Source organism: Hesperophylax consimilis, chromosome 8, assembly GCF_061612785.1.
Source record: "Hesperophylax consimilis isolate HC1 chromosome 8, BYU_Hcon_1.0, whole genome shotgun sequence".
Lineage (NCBI taxonomy): Eukaryota > Metazoa > Arthropoda > Insecta > Trichoptera > Limnephilidae > Hesperophylax > Hesperophylax consimilis.
In genome coordinates this window covers 7,846,758-7,861,839 of record NC_142843.1, presented here as the reverse complement: position 1 = coordinate 7,861,839, position 15,082 = coordinate 7,846,758, and the positions used below count along the sequence as shown (strand labels likewise).

At 34.6% G+C, this 15,082-nt stretch overlaps 1 protein-coding gene across 3 annotated transcripts in view; it reads right to left on the bottom strand.

The window, feature by feature from the left end:
- Positions 1-109: 109 nt before the first annotated feature.
- The window catches only part of Cen (cerebellar degeneration-related protein 2-like), a 153,174-nt gene continuing 138,201 nt past the window's right edge, over positions 110-15,082 (bottom strand). For all 3 annotated transcript variants that reach the window (XM_089634840.1, XM_089634844.1, XM_089634841.1), the window contains 3 exons: positions 8,929-9,533; positions 8,106-8,265; positions 110-2,309 (listed from right to left, as the gene is read on the bottom strand). In XM_089634840.1, the coding sequence (XP_089490966.1) occupies positions 948-2,309; positions 8,106-8,265; positions 8,929-9,533 (2,127 nt within the window). In that variant the 3' untranslated portion in view covers positions 110-947. The remainder of the gene's footprint in view (positions 2,310-8,105; positions 8,266-8,928; positions 9,534-15,082) is intronic.

The window sequence follows — 15,082 nt, the reverse complement described above, 5'->3', positions numbered from 1 at the left end:
TTAAAATAATCATGACATCCTTACCGTATTTGCATTTTCTACATTCCAAAAACATTTTGGCAATACATACTACTATTATTGTGCAACAAACATACAAAATAAAACAATGTTTATGTTTATAAATTTTCTTTTATTTCAAATGACTTTTGTCCTGTTTTCTGGTAGGATTCGAGATACCAGGGGTCAATAAATGAAGCCAGAGAAAATAACATTTTGTTGTAGATTTTTATAGATATTGGAATGGTAAAGATAAATATTAAGTTTTCTTCTGATCATTGTTACTGAGACGGGTTCATTTCATATTATAATGAGAATCATTCTATGCAAGAAAAATTGTTATTAATGAATATAGATTATAGCTGTCAAGGTGACTTAATAGTTTAAAAAAAAGGTCCTAAGGAAATAGTCTAAATACATAAATATAATGGTGTGGGATTGTAAAGTAATGTAGTAATAACATTTAAAAATCCTGCTTTAGTCAAAGGACAAACAATCTATTGTAAATGGGGCAAATCTATAAAATGAAAAAATCTTATAAAAACTTATAACGCAAGCTTAGATCATTTATACCTATATACAATTCATTCTTTAAAAATATACATTAAAGGTTTCATTTAAACTACTTCTTAAATTATATAAATGTAAAAGCATCAAATACAATAAAATAACACATTAAATAATGGCTTTTAACATTGAAATGTTTTTTAAAAATAATGTTAAATAGAAGAACAATGGGAGACAACATTTAAAAAATGCAAATCAGTGCTAGTAACTTCTATGGGAATGGCTCGAGTTATATAATATACGTAATATCATTTCGGGACTTAAATGTTGTATATAAGATACTAGCATCTCTTTAGATGTTGACTAAAAGTATTATACGTTGATGGTAAATATACAAGGAAAAACAAACCTATTTCTAAGGGTAAAAAACATGCTGCATACTTTTATTGATGCTTTCGTCGTCTTCCCTTATTCTTATCCGCATTGCGCAACACCTCGGCGTAAGACAGTTCTAATCGCCTCAGTTTATTAAGATCTTGCGATGCCGTGCTCTGCTTCACATCCCACGAGCTAGTTTCCGGGTTCCAACTTTGGTAAGCGGTAACTTTGCCTCCGTTCTGGCTCGGGGTGGGGGAGTTTAAAGCCCGGTTGTAGAACTGCATGGAGGAACCGTTCCATTCGGGTGCAGGCGCGGCGGGCTTTGAACTCTTCACTAATGGACTGACATCCAGCGGCCGGTAGTCGCGGCGTCTCTTGCTTCCCGTACCTCGCTGGTAGCAGACCTTGGGGGGAGAAGGAATAACGGGGGACTCAGCTCCCTGCCTGTCCTGGCTGTGTTTCCTGTTCTTGTGCCTGGAGGACTTCTTGCGGAACTGAGGGCTGGCCACCATATAATCCAATGGTTGACGGACTAGGGGAGTCAACACCTTGGGTGCTTCACCACTCGGTTCAGCTGTCACTTGTTTTGGCTCTTCTTTACCCTTTTCCTGCAATACTTTCAGAGCGTCTGTAATTTTAGTTACATTTTCTTTTTCTGTTTGAACATTCTCCGGAGGCGTAATATCCGAGAAGGCCACTGACTGCTCTGACATGACAGAAGACATGATGCTTTGAGTTTCATCAGTAAAGTCTCCGGGCATGTCTTCGTTAGCAGGTGTCACAGGGGGACACTTCACAGGCACGGCGTCATCGAGGAGTGGAAGTTTCTCTCCCTCGTCCTTATTCTCAGCAGCCTTCTTGAGGATGGTGAATATCTCTTTGAAGAGTTCCCTGTATTCGGGCCTGTTCCTAAATCTACTATCAATAGGGCTAGCATCATCATAAATACTGAATCGACAATCTTCTCCATCAGCAATAGTGCATAGGAAAGAGCCGGGACGTTCTCTGTCTGTTTGAGTGGCTTTGTTGCTGGTTTCATCAGAGAATCCTGAGGAAGATGTTTCTGCCTCGGAGAAGTCGGGAGTTCTGATAAAGTTCTTGCGGTTGGATGCGCATTTGTTAGATTTGTTTTGTGTGTTGGTAGACTTATTTGTATCATCGCCGTGGCCACTCTCTTCGTCTGTGTCTTTAATGCTAAATTGACTGAAATCTCCAGACATTTGCAATTCTTCTTGTAGAGACAATGGTGCGGAAGTGTTGATTGTGGAGATGCTAGTGTTTTGAAGTTTGGGTTTGCGCACATTGTTGGCTTGGTGGCGCTGCACCTCGAGGAGAGCTTCGTACTTCTCCACCAGGTCCCTGTAGGGGTTGTCCACCAGACAGCCGGGTGTGGCCCAGGCCTGGACGGAACTGACGCCTCGTGGATCCTGGATGAAAACAAATTTATTAGTTTGTCAATCGAAAATTCGAATCACATGTCATATATATATATAATAACTTGAGAATGATGACAATATATTATTTTAAGACTTTGTCTTCCACAGGCATGTAAGCCGTTTTTATTCAAAATACAAAATATATGTGAGGCAGAATTTTTAAAAGATCACTAAACTTCTGAAGTTAATTGGTTCGATAAATAATGTAATAATTATCTTTTGTTTTTAGAAGTATTCATTTACGAAGGAAAGGAAAGTTAACAATTTTTGTTTTCTAAGAAACATATGAGATTCAAACATTAAAATGTATTTTAAAAGATTAAAAGGCAAATCCTAAACAAGTTACAGATAGTACGGAATGGGATTATCATTCAGTGTGGTTGTCTCTTATTTATAATAATAGAGCACTGCAGATGGAAAAATTTTGCAACAAAAACAATCAAATTATAACAGACTCAAAATATTTTTTTGTCAAATCAAAAAATAAAATAACAACCCACAACATGCAGAATTAAGTACAAGTACCCACACGCATTAGACATATTTTTTATTGGGACAGAATGCAGTACAAGGGCGCCAATTTAGTTTCAAAGTTGTGAGCATGATATAGATGGAAAATTGTTATGGCTATAAAAAAAATACTGTTTATTCCATAAATATATAAATAGGTACTTTTTTTAAATTTTCACATAACTAAAATTAAAAATAACAAATCAGTTTTGTTACAGTTCTTATCAATTTATTTTAACGGTTATTATACAGATAGATGTGTAGTATTATATAGTGTTTTTTTTTGTTGTGTATGTATTAAATACTTTGCTTGTACTGCTAGACAACAATTATTATTTTATATTATATAGCCTGAAGCCCGAACCAGTGCCTTGTGCAATACATATAGTGCATTCATTCAAGCAGAACTACCCAGAAGCGTGCAATCATAAACATTATTATTTAATATTATATATAGTGTATGTAATGAATTTCTAAACTGGGGTAGGTACTTTCTCATAAAACCAACAACACCGCCGGACTGGGTAGTGATATCTGGTTTAGATGGGGCCAATGGGGGCTCTTGTGATATATTTTTTTCTGTATCATGTCGGTTTCATGTAACAAAAGCTAAGCAGTTAATGTTTTAACAGATAAATTATGGGGTGAAACAAAGCATTTGATTTTGTTTTTAGGTTATAGTAGTGGGTAGTTGAGGATATTAAATAGGAGAGAAAGTGAAAAAAACTTTCAAATTGTAAAGCAACATAAATGTTCTGCCATAAAAATGACAACTTTGCCAAACTTGATCAGAAGTGTGTTATTGGCCCGAAATATCAGTCAATCTGTATCCTCGCTATGTACTACATTCCTCGCTCAAATTTAAACAGGCTAAATCAGTCGTTCAAGCCTTGGTAAGCCGCAGAATAGTTCCCTTTTTAGACGCTGAGGCGCTAGTAGTGGCAAATGTCAAATATGACATTTACATAAGTAATTATGTACTTTCATTTCGCTGAAATTTACATAAATTGCATCATTTCTATCAGTATGGATTACATATTATATTTATCGAGCGTTGAGGGATGTTGATGTTATTATTTGATAATCAATCTAAAATAGACAAATTATCTGGTAAGGTATTATAAGAGAGATTTTTCAATGTCAGGACAGTTTGTTTTCAGCGGTTTGTTTGTCATAATTTCATGAATGTGGTGCACTGACCTCAAAACAAAAACTATTTAAAATTTGTATCCTCATATTTAGTATCATGCTGATTGATGTGGGAAACTTTATTAAAAAAATCAACTTGTAAATTAAACCCGCCTAAAACATTTGACATTTTGAAAGATATAGATTCTTGCGATTACAGTAAACAGGATAGTTTAACACTCACGTATACTGCAGCTGGTTTTAGAAATAAAAAAGTTCCTTTATTAAAATAATAGACAGTATGTTTAATATTGTTCTAGGCTTACAACCTCTACACAGATTATGTTGCTAAGCTCGATTCATTCATCATTCCACCTAAGTCGAGCTTAAAACCAACTGATATACCGGGCCATTGTTTGCATTTGTAAAGCAAAAGCTTCACATAAAACAAAATATTAAGTTTTGTGAAAAGTGTAATTAAAATAGGTTATAACTTTTATGGTGATGGATATAGTCACATAAGTATATGACCATTTTTTACCTCGTTTTAGGGCTGAAGTAGTTAATGTAAAAAATTTTGTTCAGCCATTTTAATTAAAGAAAACCCAAGGATATATTTAGTTATTAAGAAATCCAACCTTAAAAAGCCCAAACTCCACAAAAAGTTAAGCAAAGGTGGTGCTATTGCCGTTGAGTAATGTATTTACAAGTTGGGGAGTGTGATACCAACCTAATGATGAACAATCCAAAGTATACTACGGCAAAACCTTCTCAAAATGCATATCCAAAGCATAAGCAACATCAGAGGCAGGTGTAATATACTTTTGGCCTGAGAAACATTACCAAATTATTTATCTAAGAATCATTATACACAATTCATTAATGAGGCACCCCTGTGCAAGTATTATATAACAGTTTGAAGCTCGATATTTAAATCATTTTAATAACTACGAAGCATGCTCGACTACTTTCTGAAATAAATAGTATATAGTTACATTCAATGAAGAAAAAAAACTAATATAAATTCAACAATCTTTGCTTGATTGGTTTAATTAATTTTAATCTTAATTGTGGTCTTTTTTATAATTTTAATATACCGTAGAATAGTTACAATACCTCCAACTTCTGACTTTTTTCATATATTCTGATGACAGCTTGCTATACAAGCGCCTCCTAGCGGCACGAGTTGTGAGGCTTGGTTTTCTTTCAAACATTTTAATGGATTTTACGCATGATTATGCCATTATACACTAGCGCCTCTAGTGGCCAGAGTTGCCAGCGAATACAAGTAAATATTGCCAATATATTACAGGAGTTGTACATATTATTAGTATTCAAAGGTTATTTTTGATACCACTTAAAATATTATTGTTGAATTTATATTTTATTTCTGATAGAGCAATACATTGATAATTTCATGCAACCCCACATATTCAATTATTAGTACGTATAAATCATATTTATAAATGTTATTTGATAAACAAAATCTAGATTGCAGATAAATTCAATTAGAACTTTGCAACCATTCAAAAAGATGGCAGCCTTTAAAATATGGGAATTAATTGAAGTTATTACTTGTAGTTCTTAAATTTAATAACCAAATATAACAAGGTCTCAGTTGTAACACAATTGGAAGAGTGTTATCCCAATAAGGCAGAGTATCAGATTCGATTCCCAGTTGCGATGTTTACTTTTCTATTTTCTGTGTCTTTTTCTGTTTCGTATTTTTAATATTCTCATTCTCGTTCTTCAATGATTAAAGATTTCAAGAATAATATTATTATTTTCAATTTTCTGTAATATTTCTAGAATTGTATTTGGCTGATGTCGAAATAATGTTACTTTACCTGTTACTTATAATAATAATTGGATAACTTGCATAGCGCCATTTTTGTGAAATATCACAAAACGTTATGAAAAATCATTAAAAATGTTATGTAGGTAGGTACTGATAGGCATAGGCATTTAAAAACTTCATTTGAGATTGACATTGACGTAATTGATTGATTTGTCAATGGGGATTGAAGTATCACAATATTATTTTGGTTTTAATAAAATTTATCAAGATTATAAATAAAACTAGCGCAGACCCTTGAAAAATCACGGGGTAGTTTGATTTCTTGAAAAATTGGTTCAATTTTGAAAATGCTTTGATAATATTATATTATAGAAAAGTACCTACTAAATTACTTACTTTATCACTTGTCTGAATTCTTTAAACAATCAGTTTTGAAAATGACACTTAAATTCAAAGCAAATTTGATTTCATTGAACCAGATTTAATGCAGGACTAACGCACAGACTTAGCATGTTTCTTTATTATTCTGTCTTCAAATATCATTTTAAATTTAGCCGCTAAATGTAGTTTATTTTACGTAAAAACTACTTCCCATCAAATAATTGTCCACCGCCATACTTCCAAAATACCAGTCCAAAACGGTATTTGACCAATAAACATGCAATACACTTGTTTGTCGCTTACACCTACATGTATTTATAAAGTCAATCATTGATTCAATATGGTACCTATAATATTATTAAGAATATAACGAGTTGGCATGCGTTTTAATAGACGTACAGCTGAAAGCTCCGTTGTAACTAACGATGGGTCATGACTCATTTTATTATGAGCGGGAGTCACCAGCTCAATATTTTCGTACGACGCAAAGAGTCGACTTAATTGAACGATGGCTCACTCGAACATTGAACTCATAGCTCAGAGTGTATGAGCAATGAACATACTGTGCTCGCCTGATACTGTACGCCGCCTCATACCACGAGAAAAATAAGATTCTAGATAGTTAGTAGGTGTAGCTATATACGAGTATGTCCAAGACAAGATGTCGGACTGTCAGAATATGTCTCTGAATATGTAATAACAATCAATACTTGGATATTTTTAATGGCGCTATTTTTCTAAAATACCGTTACCATTCAATTGAGCCATCGTACAGTTTACCAGGAGTCGTACGAATACGGCTCAACAAATTGTGCAGCTCGTTCATGACTGACTCATCGCTAGTTGTAACCCTTTTTCTCATTCGTGCATAGTTTAAGAGAAAAACGGAGAAGTTGCAAAGAGCTCTCAACAGCAGGACCATGGTAAAATTAACTCTTTACAATTGCACCATAGAATAATAATTCAGCTGATAATTTTCCCATTGCAATAGCATTCGTGCAATCCTGATTTTTTTCAATTCCCTTTGCACAACGTCCCCAAATAATGTATTAGTCATGAAGGAAAGAAGTTTCCGTTTCCCAAATATCCTTCTGTAACTAATATTTATATTTATTAAAAATCAAAATTTCACTGAAGCTCAATATCAGTTAACCCGTTAATTATTAGGAGACCAAATTTGGTCCCAAACATCATATGAATTTGATTTCCTAATAATCAACGGGTTAAACCACGAAAATGCACCCACAATTCCCTAAAATGACCCTTTTGATCAAAGTCACTGTTGTGACGCTCCCAGCTTTCAAACTGTCTCTGAATGCTGAAGTAATGTGATCATTTACCATGGATACAGCATTAGAATCAGCGTTGCATAGTGCACCATCAACACTAAAGCCATTTATAAAATAATGCCATAGTCACTGTAGTAACGCTACCAGCATTCAAAGCATCCCTCGATGCTGAGATAATATGACAATTTTACCTTCAACCAGTCTTGTACAACGTTAGAAGTCAGGTACAATTTTAAAAAAATTTGTGCTCCAACGATAGTTAAGCGACGTAATTACCCATAATATATTCTCATGATAGCTCAATATGACCCTTATGATCGGTCACTGTAGTGACACTCCCAGCATTCAAAGCATCCCAAGATGCTGAGATAATGAAGTGATCATTTAACATTTAACCAATCAGGTACAATGTTAAAAGTCATGCACATTGTTCAAAATATTGTTGAGTCGTGCACCAACAATAGTAAAGCCATGTAATTACCCATAAAATATTCCCATGATCGCTTAATATGACCCATATGATCAGTCACTGTAGTGACGCTCCCAGCATTCAAAGCATCCCTGGATGCTGAGATAATGTGATCATTTACCGGTCGGGTACAGTGTTACAGACGTTGTGGCTCACAGGAAACTCTCCTGGAAGGACAGGAAGCCCATGAAGTTGGCCAGGTAGCGACTCACCTGCAGGGTGACCAACTTGTGCGGAACGAGTGAGTGCGGCTCGTTGGCGAGGGAGCTCATCACGCTGCGGTCATCGTCTTCCTCTGCGTCCATGATGGAGGACATGTCGTCCCCTCCTTGATCCACGCTTCTCAGGCACCTGCCGCATAGTTGACCCTGTCTGCAATATTAAATAATAATCTTATTGAACTTTGATACTAAATTCATTTTCATGAGAGGTCTACCAATTGGATAAATCAACCAAAACCTTTGTAAATATTCATATAAATAATAATTACAATAATTTAATTAATACTTTAGCGGTGTATACAACTTATTTTATTTTCATTAACTTTTATAAATAGCCAATGTTTATTCAAAGTTATACTTTTATATCAATTTATAATACTTTATCAGAATGTTTGTATTTGGATGCCATGATATTATAATTACAAATTTGAAAAATATAATTAAAATGTTTTTTTACATTACAGGTAAGTACCTACCTACTTTATCACTAGTCCGAATTTTTTCACACAATCAGTTCCAATTTCGAAAATGACACTTAAATTTAAAGCAAATATAAGTTCCAGACTTTATTGAATCAGAGTTAATCAGGACAGACACAAAACTGAAATTAGTATTTTTGAACTCAAATTACCTACGTTTGAACAAGATCGGCCATCATGGGTGACGGTAGGAAGGTTATAAACTCAGTAAAGTTCCAAGCTACCTTTCAATGTACCCATCTACAACAATAAATTATGCTCTATTTGCGGCCATGAAATAAAGCAAATTATTTGTATTAGCACAGGATAATGAGACAACAATAAACATTTGTTACCTGACTTCTTCTAGGATCGAGAACTCTTCGTGCATGGACTTCATTGCGTCTTCATTCTGATTCCAGTCCCTCATCTTCTCCTGCAGCCTGTTGTTCTCCTGCACCATGCTCGCCAGCTGCTCCTCTAGCTCCGTTATCCTTCTCTGCTCCTTCATCTGCAGGATCCTGCTCTCGCCGAGTTCCTTGTTTATCCTTATCAGCTCTTCTTCGCAAGCTGTTTCGACTTCGTGAGAGAGATCTTTCTCTCTGAGCATAGGAGGCGAGCTTCCTGAGAGACATTTGCTGGGGACAACCATTGTAGTTGTGGAGGTAACTTCTGATTTCTGCAGCCTTTCTTGCTGCTCACTTTGCCGCTCTGCTCTTCGCTTTTGCAGCTCCAGTAATCGGGAGAGTTCTTCCACATTTTTCTGCAGATCTTCACATTTAGTTTCTAGACCTTCAATCGTTCCAGTTAAGCTTTTGATGTGCTTCTTGTCGGCTGTGTGGTCGAGGGCCAGCCGGTGGTTCGCCCTCTCCAGATCTTGAATACTGACTTCCAGCTGCTCGTAGATTCGAAGTCTCGAGTCGTTCACTTCTCGCAACGCTACTGTTTGTTTGGTCAGGTACTGTAAAAAGAAAAAGAAGAGACATTGTTAAAACCCTGATATAATTTGGAGTAATTTTGCAAGTACTGAATGATATGAAGTTGGGAGGCGGGTATGGGTACCGCCACCCCAGTAATCATTTATTGGATACCAACACCTCTGTCATAGGTCACCCCAAATGGTTACCAACGCTTGGTGACTTAGCAGAGGTGTCCGGGTTCAGGGGTGAGGCTTGACCATGTCTTGGTCGGTTGAGGAAGACCCTTCAGGAACCTCTCCAGCCATACTCTTTTGACCCATCTCTTTGCCCCGCAGTAAGAGATTTATAAAAATTACTTAGAACCAGGGCTTTTTTTTAAAAAAAAAAGGTGCCGGAACTCACTTCATGTCAAGCTTTTTACTAAATAAAATTATATTCAAATGTCACTTAAATGAAATTTAAAGGAGCCATGCCACAAAGCGAACAAAAAAAGGTTGATTTTTACGATAATTTTTTATTTTAGTCAAGACTAAGCTACAGAAACAATAAAATACATACATTATATTTGAAATATATTGTACAAATAAGACTAAATTTAAAATATAATTGTAAATACACATATGTAATGTATTTATTTATGAACTTGAATAAAAGTTTAGAGTGATTTCCAAAGTTTTTTCCAATTCTCGTCTGATACATCATCTCGATTCCTTTTCTTAGTGTTAGAGTCTAAGGCCGAATGTCTTCCTTTAAGTAACCACCTATCAACATATTTTGAAGGATCGAAAAGTGTCAAGGGTGGTCCCACGAGTTTGATGAACAAGAGTGCCGAAACTGTTTTAGTGTTTAACGAAGCTCTTGTTGGGGTAATAATAAGATTCATTTGCGAAAACCCCCGTTCACATTCACTTGAAGAAATGGGAATAGAATTCAGAGCATATACCAAACGCAAGAGTTTTTCAGAATATGTCTTTTCGAGAATGTATTCGCGAAATCCACGAATCATTTCTCGTTCATCTAGTTGTAGCCTGATCGAAATGTTTCTAATTTCCATCTCTCCAATGGCAACCGATTATCAATGTCTTCAGGCCAATATTTTTGGTCAAGTACGCGAGCCCAAAGTGCAAACTCGACATCTTTATTATCTAGCAGCCTTTTTTCAATTGACGTTTTCAACGTGGAATAAAATATTTTCGGATCAATAGGAGGATCATTTTTAGAAACTTTTTCGTGAAGTAAAACTCCACGAAAATGCAGATTGCTTATAACAGCTGCAGCACATTTATAATAGGGTCCAAAATCCTGTTTTCTTTCTTCAAAAACTTGAACGAGTTCATTTATTTTTCGATTTGCAATGTAAAGGTTCACATTGCGATTTTGTAAGTCCAAACTAAGTTCCGACAATTCTTGGAGAGCGTCGCACATCAATGCTAGATCCAATAAAAATGCTGTTGATGTTATTTTGTTCTTTAAGCCACTGTAAGTACACTTGTCATTTTTATCTCTTGTAGGGTCATTCATCGCTTCTTCAAAATGACGCACAAGGGATTCATAATTATTCCACACAGCCGAAACTGAACGAAAACTAGATGCCACCCATCGGGTACTCAAAACTCTTCCGATTTTCAGTACCTCAACGCCTAGTGATTCTGCACATAAATGCAACTCTCTATTATTTTTCGGCGACGCATGGTATAAAACATAAAGTTTATCAATAAATGATTTGAATCTATTGATCCCTGAAATTTTCTTTACAACATCACTTACTGATAATTCTAATCTGTGATTAGCACAATGCCAAACTATAATTGAAGGAAATTTTTCTGTCAGCAATTTTTTCACTCCATTTTTAGAACCTAACATCACAGCAGCGCCGTCGCATGCAACCGAAACTAAATATTTTTTTAAATATTCTTCTGTCATCCCATATAAATCAAGAGATTGGAGTAATGATTCAAATATTCCTTTTGCCGTTACGTCTTTAAGTTCAAACAAATCCAAAAACAAATTAATTGGTGAATTCATTCCAACACTTTCGACACAGCATCGAACATACACAATGAGGGTGGTTTTTTGGCTTATGGTGGTAGACTCATCAATTATCAAAGAAATTATATTTTTCGATTGAACAATTTCTTTGAAAACATTTTTTCTCATTTCATCACATATATGATTTACAATTTTGATACATGCGTTAGTGGAATGGAGAATATGACCCATTTCGATCCCATTTAGCTCTTGGAGATTAATTTCACTTTCAAACATATTGAATGATTGATTTTCCTTAGCTACTTTATATGCAGTTCGAAAAATGTTTGCAGTTATTACTTTTTCGCGAGATAACGATTTTAAAAAAGTATTTTCAATCCGCTTATTTTTGGCTTCAGAAATGATTTTTAACGCTGCTTTGTGTGCAATAGATCCTCTGTGATCGAAAATTTTTTTTCGAAGTGACCCCAATTGTAGCTTCCTCTCTTTCCCAGAATACGTAATTTCATTATTGGCCCATTTTTTGGATATTTTCATTCCCATTGTCGTTTCAGTTCCAAGAGTTCCAACGTTTCTGCAAATTGTGCAGCCAAGTTTCATTTTGTGTACGTTCAACCATTCGTTTTTTGAGCAAAAATCGTTTTTTTGATCTAATGACCAGCAGTCTGGCCAATCGTTTTGAGTTCGACCTTGATCCCCGAGATCAGCTCGAGATAATTCAGGAACATTCTACATGTACCGATAATTCCATATCTTCTGTCATCGTTTCTGTTACTGTTTTGAGCTTTTTATTTACGGAATCGGCACCGCTGCCGGTGGTTGAGAAGTAATAGGAAATTTTTTTCATACTTAAACTTGGAGTTGCACTAAATAATATATAAAATAGTTGCACAACACGTAATCGTAACACAAACTGACTAAACAAACGTAAATAACAATATACGCAGATGCCGCCATGCGATAAACGTCAAACTGTCAAAATCATAATACGCAAAGACATACGTATGAAGCTAGTTACATACGCAGGTTTGCTATTTAAACTAAACGGTTACTTCACTAACACTAACACGCCAACATTCAAAATGGCTTCCACCTGTACCTTATTTTATCATTTTAACGAATTATTATTGTAATTACTTAAGCGCAAATATTTTTTCGTTTAATTGATTTTGAAATAAAACCGTGAAAAAAGGTGCCGGAACGCCGTTCCACCGCGTTAAATGGAAAAAAAAGCACTGCTAGAACCACATACTTCGCTTTCTGTCAATCAATTATTATACAATACGGCGTTATAGGCTGGGGCGGTACATATAAAAATCAAACACAAACAATTTACATATCACAAAAACTAATAATAAAAACCATATTAAAAAAAAACCCTATTCATATTCGTCCGAACTTTTATTCAAACAATTTAAAGTCAGAAAATTAAGTGCATTATACTTCTACCATGCAACATTACAAATTTATAAAAACTATATTCAAAATAAAATTGCACCCTTTAAAAATAACAGAAATCTTAGACAAACGTCAATACTTCCTACTCCTAAATGTAAAAAAACAATAGGACAGTTCAACCATGAATATCTCGGAGTTAAATTTTTTAACTCATTACCAGAAAAAATTAGAAACATGAATGCAAATATAAACGAATTCAAAAGCCACCTTAAAAAGTATTCCGAACAGTTGAACTGAATCGTACCAAATATAAACCAATATAACAACACCCCCATACACACAAGCCCTGCTTATTTATGGGGGTACATCAAATACTAATATTATGTAATTAATAACTGTACTATATTGTGTAATTATATTATGTAATTGTTATATTATGTAAAAAAAAAAAAAAAAATGTCCGTCAATCCGTACACACTAACCCCAAGATTCCTACCCACCCCTCATACCCTTTTCCTTACCAGAACATCCACCCCTTCCTCTCCTTAAAAAAGACCTTCCACACACCATTCCCAAAGATGACCGCCCTGAGGATTTTTTTTTCTGATTTTAATTTCGTTCGAGGAATGATTGAAGATATTGTAAATAAGGTAGTTCCAAGCCTCTGAGGCAGAACGATTAGAACTTTGACTCTTGAATTAGTAGGTACCTACGTCAATTAATATTCTCAAATGCTTCAGAAAGTTGGACCAAAGTCCATAGACTCCAATTTGTAGCATAAATACGTTTTTCCGAATTTACATCCAAACAACTCGAGTATAAATTACATCCGCTTAAAAACAAAACATTTTCAGAAAAGTTGTTCGAGTTATTTTATGGCTGTAATATTTCTACAATATTCAACATTGACATTGACCTCGAAATAAGATTGTTAACATTACACAGGCAGAGAGTAACTAATTACAAAATAACTACTAGTTGCGGCCATCGATATGAACGACAAACGGCGCGCGACGAACTCTAGGAAAAACAAATGCCGATTTTCTGATGGAATCTAATTAGATACCAATTATTCGAATAAGTAGGTCTATTTAATTTTCAAAGCTAAGACCATTTTATAAAAGAATAGGGGCGAGTTCAGTGACAGCGTTTCATTTGACAGTTATCCTAAAAAAATGTACTGACTTTGCATATTAAATTATTGGCAACCGGTGGCTCGCGTACTGTTCTATGTGGCCAGCGGACTATCTCCATTGCTCAGAGCTATTTACAATTATTATTATATTAATACTTTAAAAATAGTAATGTTACTTGTGTTTTATATTAGAATTAACATTTTTAGTAGCTAGGTAGGTACTAATTCTTCCTCGCGAACCAAAAATCATTGCCCACGTCTGTTTTAAATAAGTAATAATGGTAAACCATTCTTGTGTGACGTCACTGGTGACAATAATGTTCTTTATTTATGGATTCATAAAAAACGCCAATTTGACGGATCATATCGTAAAAAGCAATTTCACGCGTGCGTAGCGCCGCACGCCTCCCAAAATACTTTATACGATGGTAAATATTTTTACAAAAATACTAAAATGTAAATATCGATAGACATAGATGTAATTAAGGTATCGATTTCGAAATAATCTGTGGAAATTTATTCGAATATATTTTAGCGATAGAATTTATGGTCGGAATGTTAAAAATATAATATATTCTTCAGGTACTTACTTACCTACCAGAAATAATTGGAAATCGAGAAATACGTTTTCTTGTTCAAATTATTGATAATAGAACTTTCTGAATTATTGTCATTTATACTCAAAATTATGATTAGCGCAGACCCGTGAAAAATCACGGAAAATTATAATTTCAATTATGATAAAGACAATTTTATTTGTGTTAAAATATTATATTATACCTACTGTATCGCTTGTTTAAACTATTCTTCATACAAAACACTTACTATTTCGAAAATGAAAATTAAATTCAAATCAAATTTGAGTTCATTGAACGTTAAAAAATTTCTCTTAGGAATAACATATTTCACAGTAAACCGAAATTCGTATGTATGTATATGATGATGTGCTGTACCTACGGTACTATGAAGAAGAATTTTCGCATTTTTTAAATCTATTTTTATCTGAGAATTTTATTAATTTTACACTATTTTGCATTCGGATTCTATGATGTTTGTAATGCATGTGTT